Genomic DNA, 27968 nt, shown 5'->3' on the forward strand with positions numbered 1-27968 from the left:
CAATTAACAAGATAGAAGAACAAAAGAACCTAAAGTTAGCAGAAGAAATCATAAAGATCAGATCAGAAATAAATGAAAAAGAAATGAAGGAAATGATAGCAAAGATCAATAAAACTAAAAGCTGCTTCTTTGAGAAGATAAACAAAATTGATAAACCATTAGCCAGACTCATCAAGAAAAAAAGGGAGAAGACTCAAATCAATAGAATTAGAAATGAAAAAGGAGAAGTAACAACTGACACTGCAGAAATACAAAGGATCATGAGCGATTACTAAAAGCAACTCTATGCCAATAAAATGGACAACCTGGAAGAAATGGACAAATTCTTAGAAATGCACAACCTGCCAACACTGAACCAAGAAGAAATAGAAAATATGAACAGACCAATCACAAGCACTGAAATTGAAACTGTGATTAAAAATCTTCCAGCAAACAAAAGGCCAGGACCAGATGGCTTCACAGGCGAATTCTATCAAACATTTAGAGAAGAGTTAACACCTATCCTTCTCAAACTCTTTCAAAATATAGCAGAGGGAGGAACACTACCCAACTCATTCTATGGGGCCACCATCACCCTGATACCAAAACCAGACAAAGATGTCACAAAGAAAGAAAACTACAGGCCAATATTACTGATGAACATAGATGCAAAAATCCTCAACAAAATACTAGCAAACAGAATCCAACAGCACATTAAAAGGATCATACACCAGGATCAAGAGGGGTTTATTCCAGGAATGCAAGGATTCTTCAATATATGCAAATCAATAAACGTGATACACCATATTAACAAATTGAAGGAGAAAAACCATATGATCATCTCAATAGATGCAGAAAAAGCTTTCAACAAAATTCAACACCCATTTATGATAAAAACCCTGGAGAATGTAGGCATAGAGGGAACTTTCCTCAACATAATAAAGGCCATATATGACAAACCCACAGCCAACGTCATTCTCAATGGTGAAAAACTGAAACCATTACCACTAAGATCAGGAATAAGACAAGGTTGCCCACTCTCATGACTATTATTCAACATAGTTATGGAAGTTTTAGCCACAGCAATCAGAGAAGAAAAAGAAATAAAAGGAATCCAAATTGGAAAAGAAGAAGTAAAGCTGTCACTGTTTGTAGATGACATGAAACTATCCATAGAGAATCCTAAAGATGCTACCAGAAAACTACTAGAGCTAATCAATGCACTTGGTAAAGTAGCAGGATACAAAATTAATGCACAGAAATCTCTGGCCTTCCTATACACTAATGATGAAAAATCTGAAAGTGAAATTAAGAAATACTCCCACTTACCACTGCAACAAAAAGAATAAAATATCTACAAATAAACCTATCTAAGGAGACAAAAGACCTGTATGCAGAAAATTATAAGACACTGATGAAAGAAATTAAAGATGATACAAACAGATGGAGAGATATACCATGTTTTTGGATTGGAAGAATCAACATTGTGAAAATGACTCTACTACCCAAAGCAATCTACAGATTCAATGCAATCCCTGTCAAACTACCACTGGCATTTTTCACAGAACTAGAACAAAAAATTGCACAATTTGTATGGAAACACAAAAGACCCCAAATAGCCAAATCAATCTTGAGAACGAAAAATGGAGCTGGAGGAATCAGGCTCCCTGACTTCAGACTATACTACAAAGCTACAGTAATTAAGACAGTATGGTACTGGCACAAAAACAGAAAGATAGATCAATGGAACAGGATAGAAAGCCCAGAGATAAACCCACACACCTATGGTCACCTTATCTTTGATAAAGGAGACAAGAATATACAGTGGAGAAAGGACAGTCTCTTCAATAAGTGGTGCTGGGAAAACTGGACAGGTACATGTAAAAGTATGAAATTAGAACACTCCCTAACACCATACACAAAAATAAGCTCAAAATGGATTAAAGACCTAAATGTAAGGCCAGACACTATAAAACTCTTAGAGGAAAACATAGGCAGAACACTGTATGACATAAATCACAGCAAGATCCTTTTTGACCCACCTCCCAGAGAAATGGAAATAAAAACAAAAATAAACAAATGGGACCTAATGAAATTAAAAGCTTTTGCACAGCAAGGGAAACCATAAACAAGACCAAGAGACAACCCTCATAATGGGAGAAAATATTTGCAAATGAAGCAACTGACAAAGGATTAATCTCCAAAATTTACAAGCAGCTCATGCAGCTCAATATCAAAAACACAAAAAACCCAATCCAAAAATGGGCAGAAGACCTAAATAGACATTTTTCTAAAGAATATATACAGATTGCCAACAAACACATGAAAGAATGTTCAACATCATTAATCATTAGAGAAATGCAAATCAAAACTACAGTGAGGTATCATCTCACACCGGTCAGAATGGCCATCCTCAAAAAATCTAGAAACAATAAATGCTGGAGAGGGTGTGGAGAAAGGGGATCACTCTTGCACTGTTGGTGGGAATGTAAATTGATACAGCCACTATGGAGAGCAGTATGGAGGTTCCTTAAAAACTACAAATAGAACTACCATACGGCCCAGCAATCCCACTACTGGGCATATATCCTGAGAAAACAATAGTTCAAAAACAGTCATGTACCAAAATGTTCATAGCAGCCCTATTTACAATAGCCTGGAGATGGAAACAACCTAAGTGTACATCATCAGATGAATGGATAAAGAAGATGTGGCACATATATACAATGGAATATTACTCAGCCATAAAAAGAAATGAAATTGAGCTATTTGTAAGGAGGTGGATAGACCTAGAGTGTGTCATACAGAGTGAAGTAAGTCAGAAAGAGAAAGACAAATACCGTATGCTAACACATATATATGGAATTTAAGAAGAAAAAAAAATGTCATGAAGAACCTAGGGGTAAGACAGGAATAAAGACACAGACCTACTAGAGAATGGACTTGAGGTTATGGGGAAGGGGAAGGGTAAGCTGTGACAAAGCAAAAGAGAGGCATAGACACATATACAGTACTAAACGTAAGGTAGATAGCTAGTGGGACGCAGCCGCATAGCACAGAGAGATGAGCTTGGTGCTTTGTGACCGCCTAGATGGGTGGGATAGGGAGGGTGGGAGGGAGACGCAAGAGGGAGGGGATATGGGAACATATGTATATGTAAAACTGATTCATTTTGTTATAAAGCAGAAACTAACACACCATTGTTAAGCAATTATACTCCAATAAAGATGTAAAATAAATAAATAAATAAATAAAATATAAAAAGCCGGGTGACAGCAGAAAATACGGCTCTACATACACTCAGGAATGAAGACCAGAAAGGATAACTAAATAAGTCTTTTCTTATGACTTAAATTTCTTTGAAAGATAACTGGTTATCTTAACAAAAATAATAAGAATGTATTGTAGAGTTTATAGCTTATGCATAGGTAAAATGTACGGCAACAGAAGCATAAAGGCCAGGAAAGGAGAAATGGAAGTAACACCATTATAGGGTTCTTAAACCATACATAAAGCAGTGTAATAGCAGCTGCAGGTAGACTCTGATAACTTAAAGACATCCACTATAAATCCTAAAGCAGGCACTATAATAACCAAACAAAGAGTTATAGCTGAGTCAACAAAGAAGCTGAAATGGAATCATAAAAACTCCTGAATTAATCCAAAGAGGTTAAAAAAACAAAAGGAAAAAGGGATCAAAGAAGAGATGGGATGAATAGAAAACCAGGAGCAAGATTACATACTGAAACCTAATATCAATAATGGCATCAAATGTAAATGATCTATACAATCCAAATAAAAAGCAAAGATTGAAAGCAAAACCTGTTTTCAATCTGCTATTTATAAGAACTGGCACTTCAAACATAAGGATGCAAAGAGGTGGAAGTAAAAGTATAGAAAAAGACTAGCATGGTAACACTAATCAAAAGAAAGTTGGATTGTCTCTATCTATAACATAAAAAAGTCAATTGGGGCTTCCCTGGTGGCGCAGTGGTTGAGAGTTCGCCTCTCGATAAAGGGGACATGGGTTCGTGCCCCGGTCCGGGAAGATCCCACATGCCGCGGAGCGGCTGGGCCTGTGAGCCATGGCCGCTGAGCCTGCACGTCCGGAGCCTGTGCTCTGCAACGGGAGAGGCCACAACAGTGAGAGGCCCGCGTACCACAAAAAAAAAAAAAAAAAAAAAGTCAATTAAAAAGAAAAGGACATCACAAGAGATAAAAAAGTACATTTAATAATGATAAAGGCATCAATTCACCAAGAAAATAAAAGAGTTCTAAATAGTTGTATATTTAATAGTAGAACTTCAAAACATATGAATCAAAAACTGATAGAAATACAATGGAAAAAAAGACAAATCCCCAATTATAGTAAAAAAATTTTAGTACCCATGTCTCAATAATTGACATAACAAGTAGATAGAAAAATCAGCAAAATATAGACGACTTGAACAACACTATCAACAGCTTGATCTGTTGTCATTTGTAGAACATTCAGAATACACATTTTTTTTCAAATACACACTGAACATTTGTCAAAATAGACCTTATTCTGAGTCTCACTAAGTTTAAAAGTTCTCAAGTCATACAAACTATGTTCTCTCTCTACAGTGGAATAAATTTAGAAATCAACAACAGAACAATATGTGGAAAATCCCCAAATATTTGGAAACTAAATAACACACTACTAAATGACCCAGAAATCAAAGACATCAAAAAAGAAAATTAGAAAGTATTTTCAGCTGAATGAAAATAAAATTACAAGATATCAAAACCTAAGAAATGTCTCTAAAGCAGTACTTAGAGGGAAAATCTATAGCACTATACAATATTATTTTTTAAAAAGGTCTCAGATCAAAGACCTCAGCCTTCACCATAAGAAACTAAGAAAAGAAGGGCAAATTAAACCCAATAGATGCAAAAGAAAGGAGATAATAAAGATCTGAGCAGGTATCAATGAAATAGAACATAGAAAAACAATAGAGAATCTATGAAACAAAAAGTTGCTTCTTTGAGAATATTTATAAAATTGTTAAACCTCTAGACATACTTATCAGGAAAGGAAGAGTGAAGACACAAATACGAGTATCAGGTATGAGAGTGCTGACATTAGAACAGATTATACAAATATGAAGAGGATAAGGGAATATTATGAACACATTTATGACAATAAGTTCAAATATTTAGGTAAAATGGACAAATTCATAGTAAGACACAAACTGTTAAAGCTGCCTCAGGAAGAATTAGATACACTGAATAGCCCTACCATCTATTTTTAGAAATTTAATTTGAAGTTAAAAACCTTCCAACAAGTAAAAATATCCAGATAGCTTCACTGGTGAATTCTACCAAATAACTAAGAAAGAAATAATATAAATTCTACACAAACTTACACAAATTTGAAGAGGAGGGAATATTTTCTAACTTATTCTATGATGGCAGAATTAGCCTTATACAAAAACTTTACAAAAACATTACAAAAAAGAAAATAACAGTTAACATCTATGCAAGACTCATAACCAAATTTTAGAAAATTTAATCATAAAATAAATTTTAAAAACTTAATATGTCATGATCAAGTGGGGTTTATCCCTGGAATGCAAAATGGGTTTAACATTCAAAAATCCATCACTTTTATTCACCACATTAACAGACTAAAAAAGAAAAATGCTGACTCATCTTAACAGATGCAGAAAAACATTTGACAAAATCTAATACCTATTTCTGATTAAAAACTCTAAGAAAAGGAGAATAGAAGGAAAATTTCTCAACCTGATAAAAAGCATTTATGGAAACTATACTTAACATCATATTTCATGATGAAACAATGATTTCCCCCATATGATTAGAAACAAGATGATAACTGCCCTTAATCTTTCTACTCAAAATTGTACTGGAGTTTCTAGCCTGTACAGTCCAATAAGAAAAAGAAATGAGAAGCATTCAGATTGGAAAAGAAGTAAATGGTCTATACTCAGACAATACAACTCATCTATATGGATAATTGGATGGAATCTACGAAACAGCTTCTAGAACTAATAAGTGAATTTTGAGATATTGCAGCCAAGCTATCAGATAACTGCAGCCCTAGCCGTCATTTTGTTTGCAACCTCATGATAGACCTTAAGCCAGAGCATCCAGTTAGACCTCTCTCAAATTGCACCACAGAAACTCTGAGATAGTAAATGTTGTTTTAAGCCAACATTTAACATTTTGGAGTTATTGATTATGCTGCAACAGATAGCTAATATAGCCATTGCCTATTCATTCATTTAACATTTATTATTTCCTAACTCTGAGCTAGGCACTGTTCTTGGTGTTAGGGATACAGTGGCCAAAAAAAAAGCAAGGTTCCTGCTTTCATGGAGCTTATATTTTGATGGGGATGGGAGAGCAGCAAGAGACAGGCAATAAATGAGTAAGCGAATTAATAATAATAACCAGAGATAAGTGCTTTGGTGAGGTAATATGATGGGGGGATCGTTACTTGAGAAAGGTTTTTCCAGAAAAACTTATGATATTTAAATAACAACTTGAATGATGTGACGATCTGGGGACAAATTGTTCCAGGCATAGAGTTCAACAATAGCAAATGCCCAGAGGTGATAATAAACTTGTCTCTTTCCAGGTCCAGCAAAGTGATGGTAAGGGCCGGATCTTGAAAAACAGGAATCAGCAAACTTGTCTTGCAGGTCAAATCCTGCCCGAGTCCTGTTCCAGTACAGCCTACAAGCTAAGAATGGCTTTTACATTTTTAGAGGGTTGTATGAAAAGGAAGAAGGAGGAGAAGATGTGACAAAGATCCTATGTGGCCCACAAAGCCTAAAACATTTAGGTTCTTCACAGGAAAATTTCTTCACAGGAAAAGTTTGCAGGCACCCATAGTAGGATTTCATTGGTTAGTATAAAGAATTTATACTTAATTTTCTTAAAATTTTTTTTTATTTATTCTTTTTATTGTGGAGTAGTATTCCATTGTATGGATATATCACTCTTTGTTTATCTATTACCTGGTGGAAGAACGTTTGGGTGATTTCCAGTTTGGGGGGATTATGAACAAAGCCACTAAAAAATTGAAATACACATATTTAAAGTGCACAGTTTGATGGATTTTGGCAAATGTATACATCCACTTATGTCCAGTCTAATCAAGATGTAGAACATTTCTATCAATATAACTGCCATGAGTTCTCCGCTGTCCTTTTCCCGTCTAACCAATCTCCCCTAACCATTATTCTGATTTCCTTCACCATAACTTCCCCCCGCCGTCCCAGAAGTTCATATAAATGGAACCATATAGCATGTGAGAAGATGCTATATGACGCTATATGGTCCTTTTACCCAAGAAGAATTAGTAAGCAATTGAAAGCTTTTGAGAGCGAAATTGGCACAATCTGATATTTATTTTAAATTATCTTCTTGGCTACTGTGTGAAGGATGATGAGTAGACAATAGTGTGCCCCTTAAGTATTCTTCTTCTTCCCATCTTCTTGGGGGATATACGGCTCGATAATATTCCTGGCCAGACCAGAATTTACAGGTCGACTTCAACTACGTAGAGCAAAGCTCGATTCAAGAGTTCCTTTCAAGGCACTCGAACAGTTTCTGCCGTTCCCGGTTCCCCCGGCAGGTGGCGCCAGAGCCCAGTTCCTGGCCTGCCTCGCCGAGTCCGCGCGCTGCCTTGAGAGCCGGACGCCGCCGAACGCCGCCAGACGGCTCCCCGCGGCAATTTCTGCGCTAGTGGCTGCGCGCCCCCAGTGGTCCGGGTTTGCGCTGAAGTTGGGGAGCCGTGAGGATGCCCCCGTGGGTGTCGCGTCCCGGCCTCGGCCGCACCTTGGGCTGGCAAGCCACGTGTGCCCGCCTCCGATCCTCGGCAGAGGCGTCCTAGGCCAGGAGGAGCTGAAGTTCTGCGGCCCCGGCGTTCGCCCCGGGTCGGTCCTTTCCGCTGCAACTTTCTCTGGATAGAGGGTGCGTGCGGGTGGATCCCGACAGGCGGCGCTTTAGGGAGGCTACCCACCCATGGGAAGAGGTGGCCCATTGGGTTTAGAGCCAAGGAAAGGAGGGGGCGTCTGAACTAGGCTTTGGAGGGAAGTAATGGGAGGGGCGCGCGAGGCAGGTTGGAGAGCAGAGGGGACAGCCCGGACCGGCGCTGATTGTCAGGCAACAGACGGGAGTGGCATGGGGCAAGTAAAGTGAAGTACGTAAGCTTGTTTGGGTGGAGGGTTGCCTAGGGAAACGGAGCACTTGAGAGCCTCTTCTGTTCCCTCTCCAGCCTCCTCTTTGGTGCTGAAGTCACGACCCCATCGATTTCTCCTTCCTCCCACCCCTCCCGCTCTCCTGCAGCCTGAGGGAACCCGAGGCGCAAAGGGCTGAGAATGAGGCGATAGTGGAGGATGAACACATAGCCTTGGAGCCCCGAGGACAATGAAACCGACGCCCTTGCTGCAGCTGGCGCTGCTTCTTGTCCTGCCCAGGAGCCTGAGGGGGAAAGGGTGTCCTTCTCCGCCCTGCAAATGCCACCAGGAGGACAACTTCAGAGTCACCTGCAAGGATATCCACCGCATCCCCAGCTTACCGCCCAGTACGCAGACCCTGTGAGTACCTGGGAGAGGAGAGGGGAGGACTCAGGGGCCAAAGTCAGCTAGAAAAGGTGGATGGAGTGCACAAAAAGAGCTTGAGAGGGTTGTGTGTGCGTGTGTGTGCGTGTGTGTGTGTGCGCGCGCGCGCAATGAGTAAAAACTCCATCGACCAAACGTGGGATTGCTGACGCTCGAGTTACTCATAACACAGAAAAAGTAACGAAATTTTAGTACAAGATGAAAAGTGAGAGTTGTTCTTTCTAAAGAGCTGCTGTTCTGCACTTTGCCTACTCCCAGCCCTGGCTGAATCTTAATTTTACTTAAGATGTAAATAAGATTAATAGCAACTCAAAAACGGATCCCTTTGAGCTTATTTTGGGTGATGAAAATTGCAAAAAAAAAAGGGGGGGGTTCAACTTTTAATCTTTCTAGATGGGAAATTATCTTAGCAGGTCTCTTGGTTCATCAAACAGTTGACAAAAATTTAATCAGGGCTCTTTTAAAAATACAGTCGTCCCTCGGTATGCATGGGGGATTGGTTCCAGGACCCCTGTGTACACTAAAATCCGAGGATGCTCAAGTATAGCATTTGCATATCACCTATGCACATCCTCCTGTATACTTTAGATCATCTCTAAATTACTTATAATACCTAATACAATGTAAATGCTATGTAAATAGTTGCCAGTGTGGGGTAAATCCAGGTTATGCTTTTTGGAACCTTCTGGAATTTTGTTCCCCCGAATATTTTCAATCCAGTGTTGGTTGAATCTGCAGATATGAAACCTGCCCAGATGGACGGTCAACTGAATATCCTTTATATTTTGTCTGGAGCTCACTTTTTATGAAGTATCTGAGTTATTTACTCAAATGTGAGATACCCACTGATGTAGTGCATCCAAAAATCTCTTTTGGGTTTGGCATGGTAGAGGTATAAAGAGATGAAATTTCATAAAGTACATTTTTATCTGCATGTTAAATGTTACCAGATTAGAAACTTGCTGTTAAATGAGTTTTGTGCACATCTGTTCCTTAACAGACATTGAAATCAACGATTGAAAGTATAATTGTAAACAAGGGAAGAAGGCTTTCTTGGATGATTAGAAATAGAACAGTAGGAAAGAATAGTAAGACAATCTGGTTTTACTATTTACTTAACTGGTTAAACCCAGTTAAGGTACAAAAGCTCAGGTTATTAAAGAAAATGTAGGTAAGTGAAAAGCAATGGTGAAGTTGTATTTAAGATTTCCTCAAGAATTCAGCTCATAGGGACATTCAACAGTGGGTTATGAACATTTCGGACACAGGTGTGTATTTCTATGCTGCGATATCTCAGTTTCTTATCTCACCTGGGTCAATTAGTGCAAAAGCATCCAGTGAATAACATTCATTCTCGGGCTTCCCTGGTGGAGCAGTGGTTAAGAATCCGCCTGCCAATACAGGGGACACGGGTTCGAGCCCTGTTCCGGGAAGATCCCACATGTTGCAGAGCAACTAAGCCTGTGCACCACAGCTACTGAGCCTGCGCTCTAGAACCCGCAAGCCACAGCTACTGAAGCCTGCATGCTTACAGCCTGTGCTCCACAACAAGAGAAGCCACCGCAGTGAGAAGCCCACACACCAGAACGAAGAGCAGCCCCCGCTTGCCACAACTAGAGAAAGCCTGCGTGCAGCAATGAAGGTCTCCATGCTGCCACTACAGAATAAAATACGTTCTTATCCTCTTGATTGACTCCCCATGTCTCCCATGATAAAACTCTTTTGTACATTGACTCCCCATGTCTCCCATGATAAAACTCTTTTGTACAACCTACAAGATCCTTTAAGACCTAGTCCAGTCTTTCAAACCTCATGGCTCCTACTCTGTCACACTTTTCACTCCTACTGAACAGAATTTCTGGCACTTTTCCCAAAGTTCTTTGCTCTCACAACTAACTGCCTATGCCTTCCCTTCCACATTCTCTTCCCTCTGCCTAAAGTGACTTTTCCCTTTTCTTCATCTGGCTAATGCCTACTCCAAGGTCCAGATCAGGTGTCAACTCCTTCAGGAAGCCTCTCCTGGCCCATGACCCCTAGGCTGGGTGAGCTACATTCTCCACAACATTCTGTGCATTCACCCTGTCCTAGTCCTTACACACAGCTTTTCTGTAACTTGATATTTCTTTGAGTGCCTGTCTAAGCAGGACGTGAGCTTCTCTAACACAGGGACCCTGTCATTCAACCCTGGACCTACTTTGATGCTCAAAAAAAAGCTTGTTAGGTGAATGAAAGAACAAACAAATATGCTGGTCTCAGATCGTCCGCTGTGTGTGGGGAGAAAGGAGGCCAGAGAAATCACGACTTCAGAGACTTCTTTAAAGGGAGCAGAACTTCAAGAGTCATTGAAGAGAAATGTGGCTCTGGCAGTGGAAGGGAAGTTGGAATCATTCTGTATATAGTTCCACCAAGTGATGAGGAGACAGGTAATGTCAGAGAAAGAGCAATGAAATCAGAGTCAGGATACACATCTCTCCCCCCCTCTCTCACTAACTGTGAAATTAGGTGAGATAATTTATGTGGCAGGACCCAAGTTTCCTTCAGGGTAAAAGGGAGGGTTCCATTAGGTTCTTTCTGATGCCTGTGATGCAGTGAGAATAGTCTGAAGGAAGCCACTGAATCACTGGATAAAGACAGTAGTGGGGAGAATCTGACCTTGAAAACAGTGGGAAGATGGGGAGAGGGAGGGCAGGAGGGGAGCTATTCTGAAGAATGAAGTTATCCTGAGATAGAGAAGAGAAAATTGGTGAAAAGTATAGATTAAAGAGCGTGCTAATTTGAACAATGACCACAGCCCTGGGCAAAAGTAGCAGAATGATTTTCAAATCTTTTGGGGGCAGTAGAACTCTTCTGTGAAAGGAAAGCTTATGAGAGAAGTCAAATATGTAAAGCGAACAATCATACTGTGCTTATTCCTGTTCTCAGTACTTTATACCACCTCACCCATTGAATCCTCACAAGATCCAATCGAGTAGACGATTGTATTACTCTCATTTTATAGATGAGAAAACTTAGGCACAACAGAAATGAAGCTATTTGCTCAATGTCACACAGCTTGTAAGTGGTACTGCCAGGATGTGAAATACTGCAGAGCTGCACCCTGAACACCCTGCTTTCAGAAGAAAATGGGTCTCACCCTGCCAGCTCTTCCCCAGTATGGTCGTGAGGCTTTGGAGAAAAAAGTTTGAAAGGTAGTGATGTCCAATGAGCCACAGATAACCTTGGGGGCTGTTGTCCCTAGAAATATGCAGTAACTCGGAAAATGGGAGGGTAAGAGGAAAATAAAACAAGGAAAGAAAGAAGGAGGGAAAGAAGAAATTGGGAGGGAGGATTGGGACGGAGGGAGGAAAAGAAAGACTACATCTATCGTACAAGACCTTCCCTGCTGGAGCAAACCAGATCCTTGTCATTAAAAACCTGTTCCGAGCGGTAACCCCTTTTCCAAATACAGATGCTGTTTAACCACTGCCTAGCCATTTTACAAATTACTATGGTGCAATTTTCCCTAACCCTTACCTTCTATCCACATAGTATGGCGCTGAAAGGTAAAGAGATTGCCTCTTTCTTCACCACCCATACCCCTGTCGCATGGGCTGGGTGGGAGTTATACTGTTTATGGCTCCCACTGAAACAGTGGTTCTGAATCTTTTCTTCCACTTCCCCCCTCCAAATGGGCATGATACACTCTCTTTATAACAGTGGTTCTGACTAGGTGAGAAGTGAGGGAGAGCTAGTATCCCTACTCCCTGGTGGAACATTCTAGAATCTTTGATATACAAGTAGTCTGAAAAAATTGCTCCTTCCAATTGAGAATTACTGATTTAAGGGAACGTTAATGAAGCAAGAAGAATAAAATTTAAGTTTTCATGTATAATTATAGATCATATTACCTTAACACCAAGGATAACAAGATTGGCCCATCACTCTCATTCAGAGAGTTGCCATTTGCTACTTCTATGTATGAGACCATCCCTTCTCTGAATGAGGAGGTAGATGAGGTTAGACGGCTGTTCTGGATTTGTGTGGATTCTTCCTCAAGAAAGTGCTGCCTTACCTTGCCTTGTCCTTTTACCCACCTGCTTTTTGTTTTATGATGGTGACAATCATTGCCTCCACCCTCTCCATCCCCCGCCTTCCAGAGTCTAGGGCTTCAGTGAAGTAGTAGTTTGTCCATCACGCACTTGTGTGCCTTCAGAAATGTTTCTGAAGTAGTTGTAGCTATTGTTTTTGGGTTCTGGATTTTGCTTCAGTTTTTAGTCATTTGCATTCTGTATCTGTGTCTCTAATTGATGGCTTGTCCTGTGTCTTCTAAACTGAAGATGGTAACTCACCATCTTCAGGATTTTTGCTTTATCTGTGTTCTACCTGTGCTATTATTTACTCATTATTTTTAGGTTGACTCACTTCTTTAACTAAAAGAAATCTGTTTAGAAGGCTTATATTGTGACTATAAATGGAAAATTAGCATGCCTTGCTCTAAATAGGAGGTAACTAGAAAACTAAATACAATTAAAACATAAATGTAATTCTATTCTAGCTCTAGACTATTGTCTGTGAATGTTCTGAGCCTGAGGCTGCCTTCTCTTTGTTATAAAGGAAGTTTAATAAGTGTTCAAGAAATATCAAAGAGATATCAATCCACCAATCCTTGGTGGTGTCAGAAGGACTGAAGGACAATGGAAAAGGGAATCAGTTTCTCACTGTGTGATTCAATATTATTTAATGCCATGTGGGCATTCCACCTAAAATAATCTCAAGTATCTCCAAATCACACCTGTTTTACACTTAGGGAAATGTGGATTAATTCTACATTTCGCAATTACTTCAGTTACAATTAGCGGTCATAACCCGAATAACATTTGGCTTCAACCTAAAGAGAAGCCCTCTGCTTCAGCACCCATATGCTGTCCAAACATGGACCAATACTTTGTGTCTTATAAAGGCAGCTTCACTTCACACTTCCAGGCTCCGTGATTTATTCTCTGTTATTCTGTGTGAGTATGTGTGTGTGTGTATCAGTCAAGGTTTTCATTGGTAAGTAACAGAAAACCCGCTGTGTCTAGATTAAGGAGAAAAGAAATATTTTGAAAGAATTACATATAATTTACAGAATCATTGTAGAACCAGGCTTTGAAAATAGGCCAAGGCCCACAGCAGGCAGGAAGTTGGAACTACCCCCAACCATCTGGTTGGGACAACTCATGGACAATACCATGATCACAGCCACAGGACATCTGTGGTGCTGGGCACCCAGTTGTATAGCTGCTGGACTATCTGTGTGCTGCCATAAGTAATTTCTCGATTGTCCCTGCCTCTTTGAATCTCCAGCCAGAGAATGATATCCTATGTGAAAGCAACTGATTATCTGGTGTAGGTTACCTGCTGTGTCCTAGCTGCTGGGGGTAGGAAGAGGGAAGAGGTCTCCCTCTATCACTTTTGCTGTCAGCAGTAGGAGATTCAGAACAGTGTCCTTCTAATATTACACACAATGGGGAATTTCCCACCAAAGAGGGGCCATATGCCCTCCACATGGCTCATCACTTCTTTCATTCTGTAAATGTTTATTAAGCACTGGCTATATTCCAGACACTGTGCTAAGCTATGGATTTGGTGGAGAATGTTGCCAACATGTCCCTGTCCTCAGGGATCTCACAGTCTAGTGTGGAAGCTGAATATTAATCCAATAATCCCATAAACATGTAATTAGAATTGTGTAAGTGTGCTGAGAGTATACTTGGTGGAAATGGGCGGGGGGTGGGGGCTAGCTTTGACTGGGGTTCAAAGAAGGCTTTGAACTGTATCCTGAACCAGTAGAATTTGGGTATAAGCGTTTCATGGAGGGTGAGGAAGCATTGTTCTAGGAGATGGAACTGCTCGTTTGAAGAACTTTGGAGAATTCTAACTTAAATGCAGAAGGGTTTGATTAATTCACTTGGGACAAAGATATTGATGGGCAACAAAATATGTACTACATACTTTCTTCATAATACAATACAGGTCAAAGTGAATTCTGATGTCAATGGGGGCAGCTTTTATGTCCAAAGAAGGCTTTTGAGGGTAACTGGTTTTAAAAACAAATATTTGACTCATTAAAGTAATAAATGTAGGGCTTCCCTGGTGGCGCAGTGGTTGAGAGTCCGCCTACTGATGCAGGGGACGCGGGTTCGTGCCCCGGTCCAGGAAGACCCCACATGCCACGGAGCGGCTGGGCCCGTGAGCCATGGCTGCTGAGCCTGCGTGTCCGGAGCCTGTGCTCCACAACGGGAGAGGCCACAACAGTGAGAGGCCCGCGTACCGCAAAAAAAAAAAAATTTAACACTCCTGCTTTAAAACATTTTTTAATCCATAACACTTGTCACCTTCCAGTATCTAAGTAATTTGCTTGTTTTTATGTTTCTTGTTTACGTCTTTCTCCACAAGAATATAATCTCCACAAGGGCAAGATTTTTGTTTTGTTTGTTGTTGTTATTGTTTGTCTGTTTTGTTCAGTTATGTATCCCCAGTGTCCAGAAAAGGCCTGGTATGTAATCGATAGTCAGTGAGTATTTGTTTAATAGATGAACAAACGCATGAATGAATGTCTCCAGAGGCACTCTAATGTTATCCCATTGGGTTCTTTGCACCCTTCTATAATTCTTTTTCAAAGTCCTTTAGTTTTATTGCCCTGTTAAGACGGATGGAATTCTGCTTTGTTTCTTATTTTTCCTGGCTATCTGGAACACTAGTTCTTTAGATACTGAAGTGACATCCACATCTCTCATTGTTTGTTCATATTACAAAAGACCTGTTGATGAAGATCCTTTGAACTGCCACCCCCAAGACATTAACTACCCCAGTGCTTTCTAAACTTCCCACATGTAGGGCTCCTCAGCAAGAGGAAGTGGAGTAGGGCCCCTGGGATAGCTGGGACACTCAGAAGGAATCCAGGGCAAGCAGGACATTCCTTCAAAGTCTTTGGTTTATTTTTTAAATTTAACTTCCAAAAAATTACTAAAATTTTAAATTCTTTTCCATCACGTATTTGTTTTTCATGTGGCTTCTTGTATACCTTCCTGGAGTTATTTCCTTGTACCTTCAGGTTAATGCATCTCTGTATTTGAATATCCCCGTCACTTGATCCACAGAAGTGCCTTGATGCACGGAATGGCAGGCACTGAAGGAGACCAGTGAATAATTAGTTTGGGAAGCAGTGCTGTGTGTAAGAGCCCCATGATCAGACCAGCTCTGCAGAGGCCAAGCCTATTCAGTCCTGTTCTCAGACACCTGGGTCCAGAATGGCTGGTTATGTCACCTGTCCCTGGGTCTAAGACTGTCTTCTTATATCAGCTCTGATAAAGTAGTAAACATAAAAAACAAATTCACACTACTTAAAATGTGTTGTTAAATGAGTGAACTTTACCTGAATTTATCAGTCAATTAATTGAAATAGCTTTTTCCCCTCCAGAGCTGAGAAATTAAAATGATCTATTTGATTATTTTAATGTTTCTTGGTTGTACAAGGTATGTTTTTTACCCTTCAGGTTAAGATTTATTCCCAGAGAAAACCATAATTCAAAAAAACACATGCACAGCAATGTTCATAGCAGCACTATTTACAATAGCCAGGACATGGAAGCAACCTAAATATCCATCAACAGAGGAATGGATAAAGAATATGTGGTACATATATACAATGGAATATTACTCAGCCATAAAAAGGAACGAAATTGGGTCATTTGTAGAGACGTGGATGGACCTAGAGTGTGTCATACAGAGTGAACTAAGTCAGAAAGAGAAAAGCAAATATCATATAATAACGCATATATGTGGAATCTAGAAAAATGGTATAGATGATCTTATTTGCAAAGCAGAAGTAGAGGACAAATGTATGGATACCAAAGGGGAAAGGGGTGGGGTAGGAGGAATTGGGAGACTGGGATTGACACATATGCATTATTGATACTATGTATAAAATAGACAACTGATGGGAACATACTGTATAGCACAGGGAACTCTACCTGTTGCACTGTGGTAACCTAAATGGGAGTGAAGTCCAAAAGGGAGGGAATATCTATATGTGTATGGCTGATTCATTTTGTTGTGCAGTGGAGGCTAACGCAACATTAGCCATACTCCAATAAAAATTTAAAAAAAAAGATTTATTAACCAGAAGTTCATGGGCTTCCTAGGGGTCTGTGGTTGGCCTCCTGGAAATCTGTGATAATGTAAAAATTTGTATACAAGAACATTAGGGCATTGCTGAGAGAGTCTATAATTCTTCTCAGATTTTTCAATGAAAATCTTCGGAGGTTTCTTGACCTCCAAAGAAATTCTGTTTTGGCATAATTTGGCATTTTTGTGTAACTGTAAGTATACATTTGGTATCACCTATAATTCTTTTTATTATAAACATTTTAATTTTACTACAACGAATGCTAAAACATATTTTAACAACAAAAAATGTCTTGATCGTTGAATGTGATATATTTTCTCCTGAACACATTAGTATCGTTACTTTTCTATGCCTCACACTTAGCCTGTCCTTTGAATAGGCTTTTCACACAGAAGTTCACTAAATGTGGCTATTCTTCAAGCCAATAGTTTAAAAACAGATTTTGCAAGTGTCTAATGCCTCATGTCTGGCATTAACTCCTCCACACTGACCCTGTTTCCATTTTCACTGAAGCTGGTCAGTGTGGTTCATTACTCTTTAGCCCTTCATTCCTGCAATTAAAAAATCATTGAAGAAAATTTCAAGTATGGGCAAAATGGTCCCATTTGTTCAAAGCTACAAATTGGATTCTAAAGGGTTCCATTTAGATGTCAGACACTACTTACTTTGCTTCATTCTTGTATGAATCCTTTAGATCATTCAGGGTGTCCTGAAAATGTTCAAAACAGATTCTTTTCTTAAAATTACAGAGCAGGCATTTGTGATTTTTAAAGCATCTTATAAATAATACTCTCTTAACATAGTGACATGTAAATATGGCGTAGGTTTTGCACCATCACAATAGTCCAGAAATTCAAATATTTCATCATCATCTTAACTAAGCTCCCCACACCCCTTTTGCACCTTGGAAGAGCTCACTGTGTCCCAGTTTTTCTTTCAAAAACACAATCTCTGTATTTATATGATACATGAAGCTCTTGGTTTATATTTGGCAAGCATTAGCTTAATTTTACCCACACCCGTGTGTTATCGTAATTACTCAACTCCAGTTAGAGGACTGAAATTGTCTCTTCTTATTGCCAGGTCACTTTATATTTTGTTATTTCAATCTTTTTGTGAGCTGGGAAACTAGAAGGCTAACTTTGGGTGAAGGATGTGGACTTGAGAATAAATAGGTTCTAAAAGGAGGGTGTCAGTGAGGGGCTTTTCTGTGACGAGTCCTTAGTGGGCTGGGTGACTGCTCTGTTTCCTTCTCAACACCTTTTTCAATTATTTCTGGCTTCATGACCATGGTCCAGAGATTTGAGATGACCAGAAATCTTACCTCTAGATAGATGGCATTTTGTTCTAGTTAGTTATTCTTCCTTCTTTTCTTCTTTCTTTTTTCAATAAATATTCATTGATCACCTATTAAATGTAAATACCATTCTAGGCATTGGAGATATATAATAAATGACCTCCTTGACCTTACATTCTAGCAGGGGAAACAGCCACCGAAAATAAATTAATAAATAAATAAGGAAAACACATAGAATGTGATAAGTATAATGGAGAAGAATAAAGGAAGTGGGAGAAGGAATGCTGGAAGTTGCATTTTAAATGGTCAGAGAAGACCCCACTGAGAAGGTGACATTTGGATAAAGACCTGAAGGATATAAAAAAACTAAGCCAGGCTGGTGTCTGGGTGGGGGGTGATTCTGAGTAAATGCAAAGACCCAGAGTTGGGGGGACAGGAGAAGAACACGCATAATATGTTTAAGAAGTAACAAGAGAGAAATGTAGCTGGAGCAGAAAGAGCTGTTGGAAATGACATCAGAGAAGTTATAGATCATGTTTACTTTATAGATCATTATAAGGTATTTGTGTGTGTGTGTGTGTGTGTGTGTGTGTGTAAAAATAAATAAATATTTGTTTTCTGAATGAGATAAGCTAGTAAGGATTTTTTTTTGGCAATTTGATGAATTTTTTAAATTAGTTAATAAAGCCAAAAATATTCAGTCAATTATATTTAAGTACTCTCTGTAGGCTCTGTGGTGTTATAATTAGTTTGTTTGGTCCTATTATGTTGTTTTTTAAAACAGTAACGGTTCAATACTTTTAATTTCTTTTTTATATTCAATTTATACCAAGTAATGAAAACAGACAGTGGCCAAATAGTGGCTTTATTACTTACAGGGAAACCACTTTGTCCCATGATGAGAAAACCCATCTTATCAGTCCTGTTCAATGATTTAATCAATGTTCTGATGGGCAAAGTAATATGTACTAACTGCATGAAATGTTGCAAGTTACTACACTCTCATAATCAGTGTCTCCATATTCCCACTTATTTTTACTGAATTAACTAATCAATTCCACAAATATTGTGTATTTTATGACAGCTACTCTTCTAAACATTAGAATATAAAATTGAACAATAACATCAACTTACAAATCTACAGCTTCATGTTGCATATATTTGCTTAAATTATGCAAAATACACAGAATGTTAGAAGATGATACAGAATACTGAAAAAAAGAATAAATTAAGGGTGGCCAGAAGTTCTGGGGTTAGGGCATCTAATTTAGAATTTAATCATCAAGGAAGACGTCACTCAGTAGGGTATAACTCAGCAAATATCTGATCTGGAGGAAAGCATTCCAGGCATCAGAAATGAGTGCCAAGGCCTGAGATGGAAATATCGCTAGTAAGGATTTTTAATCACCCCTCCACAAGAAAAATCGCATGAAAATAAAATACCCCGCATAGGTCAGGGTGTTAACTCACCAACCTTCTGGGTTTCTTATGCATGGATGATAAAAGAGTTTCCAGATATTAACAGAAAAGCCCCGGGGTGGAAGGTGAGAGGAGCATGATGCAGGGCTGAGATGCAGCACTGTCAGGGTGGACCTGGGTGAAGCCAGCTGGCTTCCGCATGAACCGGTGGCTGCGGAATGGCTAGAATAGGAGACACCTAAGGCTGAGAGGATCTCAAGTGAGGTATAAGAGATCTCCAATGTAGTTCACTCTTTGCACCACTCAGAATCTGCCCAAGATTTCCATTATATCCTTCTCCCATACGAAAATACATGATCTGCAGTTTTGTACGAATGATATGCCCTTACTTCTTTCCTGAGAGAGAGGAGGATACAAGTCCAATCTGCCACTCCCTTCGAGATGCAGTCTTTGCAAAGACATAATGCAGGAGAGTTTCTGACATGAGCTAAAGTCTTCTCTGTTGTGTTTGATCCCAAGTTTGTAATTGACAGTTATCATCTCTCTGCAACTCCAATTCTAGATTTCTTTCTCCTTCGGACAGCACTTTGACTGGCTGGGGTGATTGCCTAGTGGTAGGACCCAGACTTGCACCTGCAAGTGTTCTAAACCCTTAGTTGCCTTGCCCTTTTCAACTATAGTCGCCCCATTTTCTCATTCACCATTATCACTGGCCACAGAAGAACCAAGGTATGTCCCAGTGAAATTCCTGGGTTCTAGACATACTCCTTGCAGCTGCTAATGTGTAGCAGCCACACCAGCTTCTCCTGGTTCTATTATTCCCATCAGTAAAGAAACTCCTTTATTTTCCTATTCATCCACTGGTACAAGGAGCCCAAATGACCAGGTGGTTATTATAGCATCAGGCCCCCTGTGTTTTACTTTGTGGAAGTTATCTGTCCATCCAGGAACTAGGACCTCTAATCTGGCAGGAATTGAGAAGTTCAAGTTCTGGAAGTAGGTCACTGTGGTGATGGTGAGAAGGGCCAATCCTACCAACTCCCCTAGGTACTCAGACCGAAGTATTCTAGCTGTAAAGAACATAATAGCATACAATGGCTATTGGTTCAGTGTGTATACTTCATTAGATCAGATCCCCAACCCTGCAGGACTTAGTCTCCAAGTTGGAACCTTAGCTGAGCCTTTAACGGGTTAGTCCCTCATTTTATTAGGCAGTCTGCTTCTGCACGATGAGGTACATGGTAGGACTAGTGGATATGGTGGTCATGCACCCTTTGTTGTGCCTTCTCTGTCATGAAATGTGTCTCTTGGTTGAGTGTTGTATTGCACTGTTGCACAAGTTGCTTGTTGCGGTATTGTGCAGGATTTCCTACTGGTAGATCAAGCATTTTATAAGCCCTTGAATAGTGGTTCTGGTGAATGTGTTGAGGTCAGGGAAGGCAAACCGAAATCTAAAGTAAAAATTCTTTTTAAAATGAATCACTATTTTCTACAGGGCGGAAAGAGTCCAGTGTAACCAAACTGCCACCAAATGGCTGGCTGTTTTCTGGGGAAATTTATCTTATCAAGGTTGCAGCATAGGGTTCTGCTGTTGGCAGGTTGGGATTTTACAGAGGCAGTATCTTGACTAGCTTTGATGAAAAGGAGCCCACGTTTGGCTTCAGTCCCTGTCACCATGCCCATTTCATTCATGTTCACTGCACCATAGAATGGGTCATCTTGTCCACCTGGTTGTTGAACATCACCTGTAGGGTGGCATTGTAGAAATTTCCTTAGGGTGATCCAGCCTCCCTTTCAATCAATAGACTCCTGGTCTCAGAGATATTAAAGTTTTTTTTCCAAAAATGTGCATCTTAAATTAATGAAATAGAGTATCTCTTGATGTAGGTCAAGCAGTATTAGAGTGAAGAATTTGCCATAACAGTAATTTTTAGGGTTAAATTAATGCCTTGATGCCAGAAAACTTGAGTTTCAAAAACATCTAGTTCTTCAGAGTGTTTGGATTTCTGAAAATTGCCATGATTTTTATCTACTATGGTTTATTAATCCAAATTACTTTTATTACATCATAACAGTTTGAGCAATAATAGGAATTAAATGAGTTCTGTGTACTGCCTTAAAAAGCCTATCACTGTTACGTTATTTTCTTTTGTTGAATTATGTTCTGTGTGTGAACTCTGTGTCCAGCCCCATGCTATGTGTTTTCACATACGATATTTCACTTAGGACTCATGGTAGCTCTGTGAGGTAGATGTTTGACTCAAATGAGGAATCTGAGACCTAGAAATGTCATCTCTCTTGTCTTTTATGTCACAACGAGTTTAAGTGAAAGGGTATTCGAACTCGGGTGTCCTAACTCTAAATTCAAGGCTCTCTCTACTATTCTGTAGTTCTCTTCCTAAATAACTCCCCACCGCCCTCTCTTAATTGATGTGAAATTCATACAGTACACCACTGAGTAGTATTTAGTACATTCATTGTGTTGTACAGCCATCACCTCTAGTTCCAAACTCTTTTCATCATCTCTAACGGAGATCCTGTACTGATTAAGCAGTCTCTCCCCATTCCCCCTCTCCACATAGCCCCTAGCAACCATTAATCTGCTTTCTGTCTCTATGGATTTACCTTTTCTAGACATTTTATATAAATGGAATCATACATACGTGACCTTTGTGTCTGGCTTCTTTTACTTCATGTTTTCACATTTCATCCACGTTGTAGGGATAGAAAGAATGTGGGTGATCAGACGAGTGGCACAGTGCAAAAGGAGATGTAAAAGGCCAAGCTTTGTTTACTTTCAAGATTTTTCATACAGGTTCATTTCTAACACACCAGTATAAAAAGGACCCCCACTCCTTGTCTAAACACCTTACACCTTAGATATAATAATCTGAACACCAAAAATGTCCATACTTATTCTCAGAGGCTTAGAGCTACAAAATGACTTTCCCATGTCAAAAGGTTTTAAGAATACCCATCTTGTGAGGGAGAGTGTTTCTAGCCAGTTGGCTGAGGAACACCACGTTCTTATCCCTTCTGGATCCCACAGCAATCTTAGTCAACACTTCTACAAAAAGGTGACTTAATAGCAATGCATGAGCCATTATCCATAACTCTTACCCTTTTAAGAGCCAATATTTATGCAAAGGACTTCCCTTTGTTATAGGGAAGCTACAGAACTCAAACAGTATCCCATTTGTAATGGTGTTTCTTTTAATAATACTTTCCATCTCCGTTAAAAATTTTTAACCAATAGGCCAATAAAGAAAATTTGCTAAGAATAAGAAAAGTTTAAATGAGAGAAGTAGATTATTCTTCCCCTTATGTTTACCAGAGTTTACTTCTCAGCTATTTCTTCCCAACCCGCTCTGGACTTGGAGGCAGAAGCTGTATGGTCAAATCCTAGCTTTCCATCAACTCACTGTGTGGAAGACTCTATTTGCTCAACTCACAGGATGAACAAGCTAGTAAGTTGTGCTATACCCACATCATGGAGTGGTTATGAGGATCACGTGAGGTTATGCTAGTAGCATGTACGTGAAATACCTGATAAACCAGAATAAAGCCTTGATCACTGGTTAACTATTATCACTAATGCAGTAGTGGGTCTGAGAGCCTGTGAGATATGGCCTGATTTAACCCTTGATGTGGGTATTATATTGCCTCGGGGAGGTCAAGCTTCCATGCAGGGACCATTCAGCAGCTGTTTGGCTTGAGGGTTGTACAGCTTTACTAAGAAGAGCAAACACTTGTCCACTGTGCAAAAGGGACAGTTTAAAGATTTACAAGATTTCTTATCTTCTTCCCGAGATATTCATGCCTGAGGAGTTACTGTTAGTAGGGTAAAGTGACCGAAATTCTAGCTGGGAGGGTCTCTGTCCCAATAAGGCCCATAAATCTCTAGGAAGGGTTTATCTGTTCTGTGTCAGAGTTTGGCTGAAAGGCTTGTTAGTATTTCCAAACTCTCCAGATGCCCCTATTTAATGCTTGGCTGGCCTTCTTATGTAGCATAACCAAGTTGCCATTTCAAAACCATCCTCAATCCCTGGAATCTAAAACAACAAAGCCAGAAGCTCTGAAATGTGCTCTACAAAGCATGAAAAATCCATTAAGGTTCTGTCTGATTCAGTTCTGTGTGACAATAGGAGTTCTAATGTATTTATGAAGAATTCCTTCTACTCTTAAGAAACTGGGTACTTTACAGAAAGTATGTTATCTCATGACCAAAAAAAAAAAAATAGAGTGACTTGGAGGGGCTATGCTTTCTTTTTATATTATATCCAATGTCTTCAGTTTCAATAGCAGCAAAGTACAGAGGGAAATATTGTGGTTAAAGCCATGTCAGCTAAAAGTCATAGTGAAGAGTAGAGGATGGAAGTTTCTGGAGCAATAAGTAAATGATTATATGACTAGGAGCAACAAGTAAATGATTATATGACTATGTGACAGGACTCTATATAGTAAGAGTGGTAAATAGAAATGGAGGTCATAAATCAGGAGACCTTCAATAAGTCATGAACATTTTAGCAAGGCACTTAATCTTTCTGTGTCTCACTTTTTGTGTTTGTTAAATGAACACCAAGGAATGGCTCTGTCCTACCTCAGAGAACTGATGGGTAGACCAGGGAAGTAACTGTTCAAGTGTAGAAGGTGCTATTCATTATTCAAGGACAATCTTTCTCATTCAGCAGAGTAAGAATATGGGGGGTTATGCTTTATCAAATATTTGGGGGAACACAGATGTATCATATAGGGATCTTGAGGGAATTAGACTGTAAAAACAAAGCAACAACAGCTAAATACTTAATTTAAAAGCATCCGCATCCACATCCATCCTTTCCTCCTCCACTCTTACAATAATGGAAGAGGAATCTCTCCACCTGTGTCCACGCTCCCTAGTCTCTTCACCCTAGACTTTTTTTCCTCTCTCTTTCTCTCCCAGATCCTTTCCACTGCTCTCCAAACACACTCAAGTCTCTATCTTATTAAAAAATCTCTCTATAGTTCTCACATCTTAGTCCATCTACCACTCCTACTTCCCTGCCTTCCTCCCCTCACAGCTAAATATTCATAAAGAGTTTTCTCAAGTTGCTCTCTTGATGTTTTTACTTCCTATTCATTCTTTAGCTTAGTGAAATCTGGCTTCTGCCCCCACCACTCAATTGAAAAATCTCTTTTCCTAAGTGACTAACAATCTATGTTGCAAAATTCAGTGGACATTTTTAGAAACTTTCCTGGATTGAACCTTTGGTAGCAGTGATGACCATCTCCCTTGGATTCCTCCACTTTACACTCTGATTGCCTGGTGCCTCGAAGTGGCTCTCTGATCGTCATCTAAGGTAGGGCTGCTATCGCACAATGAGGGCAGATACTGAGATACTGAGCCAGTTAAGAATGTCAGCTGCACCCCTACAGCTTAATAGCAAATGCTTTCTTGAACGGAGTGCTCACCTCCACAACTGGATCTCTGTTGGTCTCAGGATCACAATTGGTATTTATTGTCTCACTCTTCCACTGTCCATTCTAAATTCCCCTCACACTCAGCTTTCACCTCAGCTGGTCTTGATGACGGATCTAGTTGTCTGATCCAAGCTGTCATTCCTGAGGGGTTTGAGCCCATAATAACTCTACCCTTCTCAGGTCAACGTTGCTGTCCGTGTCCATTTTAGTCATAATGGAACAAGTACTTCAATATGCCCAAATGGATCAGCTGAATTCCACACATATTCCCTTCTGCTCTCATTGTGGAACAGCAGCCCTACCCCTTCCTGCTGATCAGGATCACTTACTCTTGCCAAGATATTAACTCCTCCTTTAGTCTGCTGATTCCCTGGACATAAGGAGTCCAAAATGCCTAGGTAGCAGTCATAGTTTAAAGTTCCCTGCAGAGCCTAGAATTGTAGGGATGGGAAACACAAAGATCCTTAGTGGCTCATTGGATATAAAGCAACTGAGGCTACTCCTGCTTCGGCTGCTTGGTTCCCAGGCCGATTTTTCTTCCTAATAGATCAAACATCCAAATAGAGGTTTGTGATTCAATGTGTAACCTGCATAATGGTACCCCATCACGGTGGAATATTGCCTACAAGTTGTGCCTTTTGCAGGCTATTCCATTGCTCAGTAAAATCAATTGCTTCCAGATTATATGGTACTTGATATGACCAGTGGATCTCCTGATATGGACTCACCTCCCTATCTCCTTCTCTGTGAAGTAGGTCTCATCGTCAGATGCTCTATTATATGAGATTCTATGCCTGTGGATCAGACACTTTGAAATCTCTTGAATAGTGGTGCTGGTTGAGGCTCTAGAGGCAGGAAAGGTGAACAGTTACTGATAATGTCTACTATTATGACAATAAACCACTGGCCCTTCTAGGAAGAAAGGGCTCAATGTGGTCAAATTGTCACCAAGCAGCCATGTGGTGCTATCAAGTAATAATGCCACGTTGATTTCTGTTGCCAACTAGCTGGACTTTCAATGGTGATAGTGGCCAGGTCAGCCTTGATAAGTGGGGTGGAGGGGGGCGGGGGGGTGTCTATGGTATTGGCGTGCAGTCTCCACTCTGTTAATGTTCCATTTATGCTAGTTCTGGGGTGGCCAATGATGAAGGCTGGCTACTGATCAATGATCAATCATTGATCATTGATCAATTGATCAAGTGATTTTGTCTTGGTTATTTCAGTGTTTCTTCTATGGTAGCTGCTTTCTGACAGTCATTAATATATGATACAAAGGTCTTCACATTTTACATCCTTTCTCATATATTCACTCATTCTCCTCCATCTAGCCCAAACATTTTTCCCTTCAACCTTCTCATCTTTGTCTTTTCCTTTCTTTTTTTTCTTTTCTTTTTCTTTCTTTTCTTTTCCTTTCCTTTCTTTTCTTTTCCTTTTTTCCTTTCTTTTCTTTTCCTTTCCTTTCTTTTTTCCTTTCTTTTCTTTTCTTTTCCTTTCCTTTCTTTTCTTTTCCTTTCTTTTCTTTTCCTTTCCTTTCCTTTTTCTTTTCTCCCCCCTCCCCTCCCCTCTCCTCTTCTTTTCCTTTCTTTTCCTTTTTCTTTTTCCCCCTGCATCCTGAATATCTTTGATTTTCTTTCACCTGGGGTCTTCTCTTCACCTTCCTTCTTTTGCACACAGCGTCAGCACTTATCTTATGGAGCCTGGCCCAGGTGCCACCACATGGGGTGTGGGGCTGGGATTGCCCTGCGGTAGGGCTCACAGAGTGCCCGGGGGGTAAGGGCGGGGGTTAGCCTGGGGGAGAGTGCTGAATGCTGCAGAAGTGAGTGGTGCTTGGCGGCAGGAACTGACGGAGGCTCAAGGGTGCCGCATCTGTTTCAGGCAGTGAATAACCTCAGACTTCCGGTAGCTGAAGACTGTGGACTGTCGCTGCCCAGCTGCTTTTTCTAGTCTTTTTCTTCCCAGGCCCCTGACCAGATGGCCAAACCATTTGTTCACAAATCCATATCTATTTTTTATCTCTGAACACTTTTCCATGAATTGAACCCATTAGGAAGATTTTCCCTTGCTGCTGTCTTTCAAGGCCACTTCCACTTGCAGCTGATGTCCATTTTGGGTGGACATAGTGAACCAACATCTACACATCAGCAAATGATCCATTGACCAAGATCTGGCTTTTTGTTTTTCCTTTAGCTTCTCATATGGGACCTCATACAGCCATAGGTGTGAACAAGGAAGGGACTGTGCTGCAGTCTTAGTAGGTGACTTGAGCGTCTGGGTTACCTGTTCAGACAGTTTACTCATGCTTTGTAGTACTGCTCAGGTTTGATCTTGGATGTACCACTTTCCATCTCATTAATTGCTGCTGAGTCTGCCAGATACTATGACTTAGCCAGTCCTATAGAATTCAGCTCATGATGGACAGTTTAGGATGCGTGGCCTCTTGGTTTCCAGGGTCCAGTGTTCAGTCTCATTTGACTGAGAGCCCAGTAGCTTACCAAGAGCTGTTTTTCTGTACTGCAGATGGTGCGGCCTTGCTCTAGAACTCCAGGGGACTGCGTTATGGTTCTTTTGTGAGGGCTAACCATAAAGTCCACGCCACACCATCTCTTTTTCCAGTATTAACACCTCCAACACAATAGGGTCTACCAGGTCATATGACCCAGCTGCCTGCGCTACAACCTAGTGTGCAGAGTCCTGCTCAGTCCCTACCCCAAGCTAGCAGGCTTCCATGTCAACTGATATATAGACAGAGCAATCCTTGTATAATACTCTATTGAATGAATAAACCACAGTTTGTCCATTTTCCTACTGAGGGATAAATAAAAGCATAACTCTTAACTATAAGTCCTGAGTTTGGTCTTCAGCTTTCTCTGATTTCACACTGGACTGTACAAGGGCCTTTACATTTAGTTTTCAATTGTTTGTTAATTGTTCTCAGCTTTTCGTTATCTGTCTGTAGTAGCTTCAATTACAAGTTAATAAAAGCCAGCTCTTTCTTTGGATGCATTGCCTTCCTTCACTTCCCTCACTCCCACCTTAACCCATCCCCACT

The 27968-nt window shown here is 40.1% G+C and overlaps 1 protein-coding gene across 3 annotated transcripts in view; it reads left to right on the forward strand.

Annotated features, from left to right (window-relative positions):
• The first annotated feature begins 7684 nt into the window (after window positions 1–7684).
• TSHR (thyroid stimulating hormone receptor) overlaps window positions 7685–27968 on the forward strand; it is a 163399-nt gene continuing 143115 nt past the window's right edge. For all 3 annotated transcript variants that reach the window (XM_082619937.1, XM_082619938.1, XM_082619939.1), the window contains exons 1-2: window positions 7685–7944; window positions 8249–8570. In XM_082619937.1, coding sequence (XP_082476063.1) covers window positions 8490–8570 — 81 coding nt within the window. In that variant the 5' untranslated portion in view covers window positions 7685–7944; window positions 8249–8489. The remainder of the gene's footprint in view (window positions 7945–8248; window positions 8571–27968) is intronic.

This window comes from Mesoplodon mirus, assembly GCF_964341445.2.
Source record: "Mesoplodon mirus genome assembly, chromosome: 4".
Lineage (NCBI taxonomy): Eukaryota > Metazoa > Chordata > Mammalia > Artiodactyla > Ziphiidae > Mesoplodon > Mesoplodon mirus.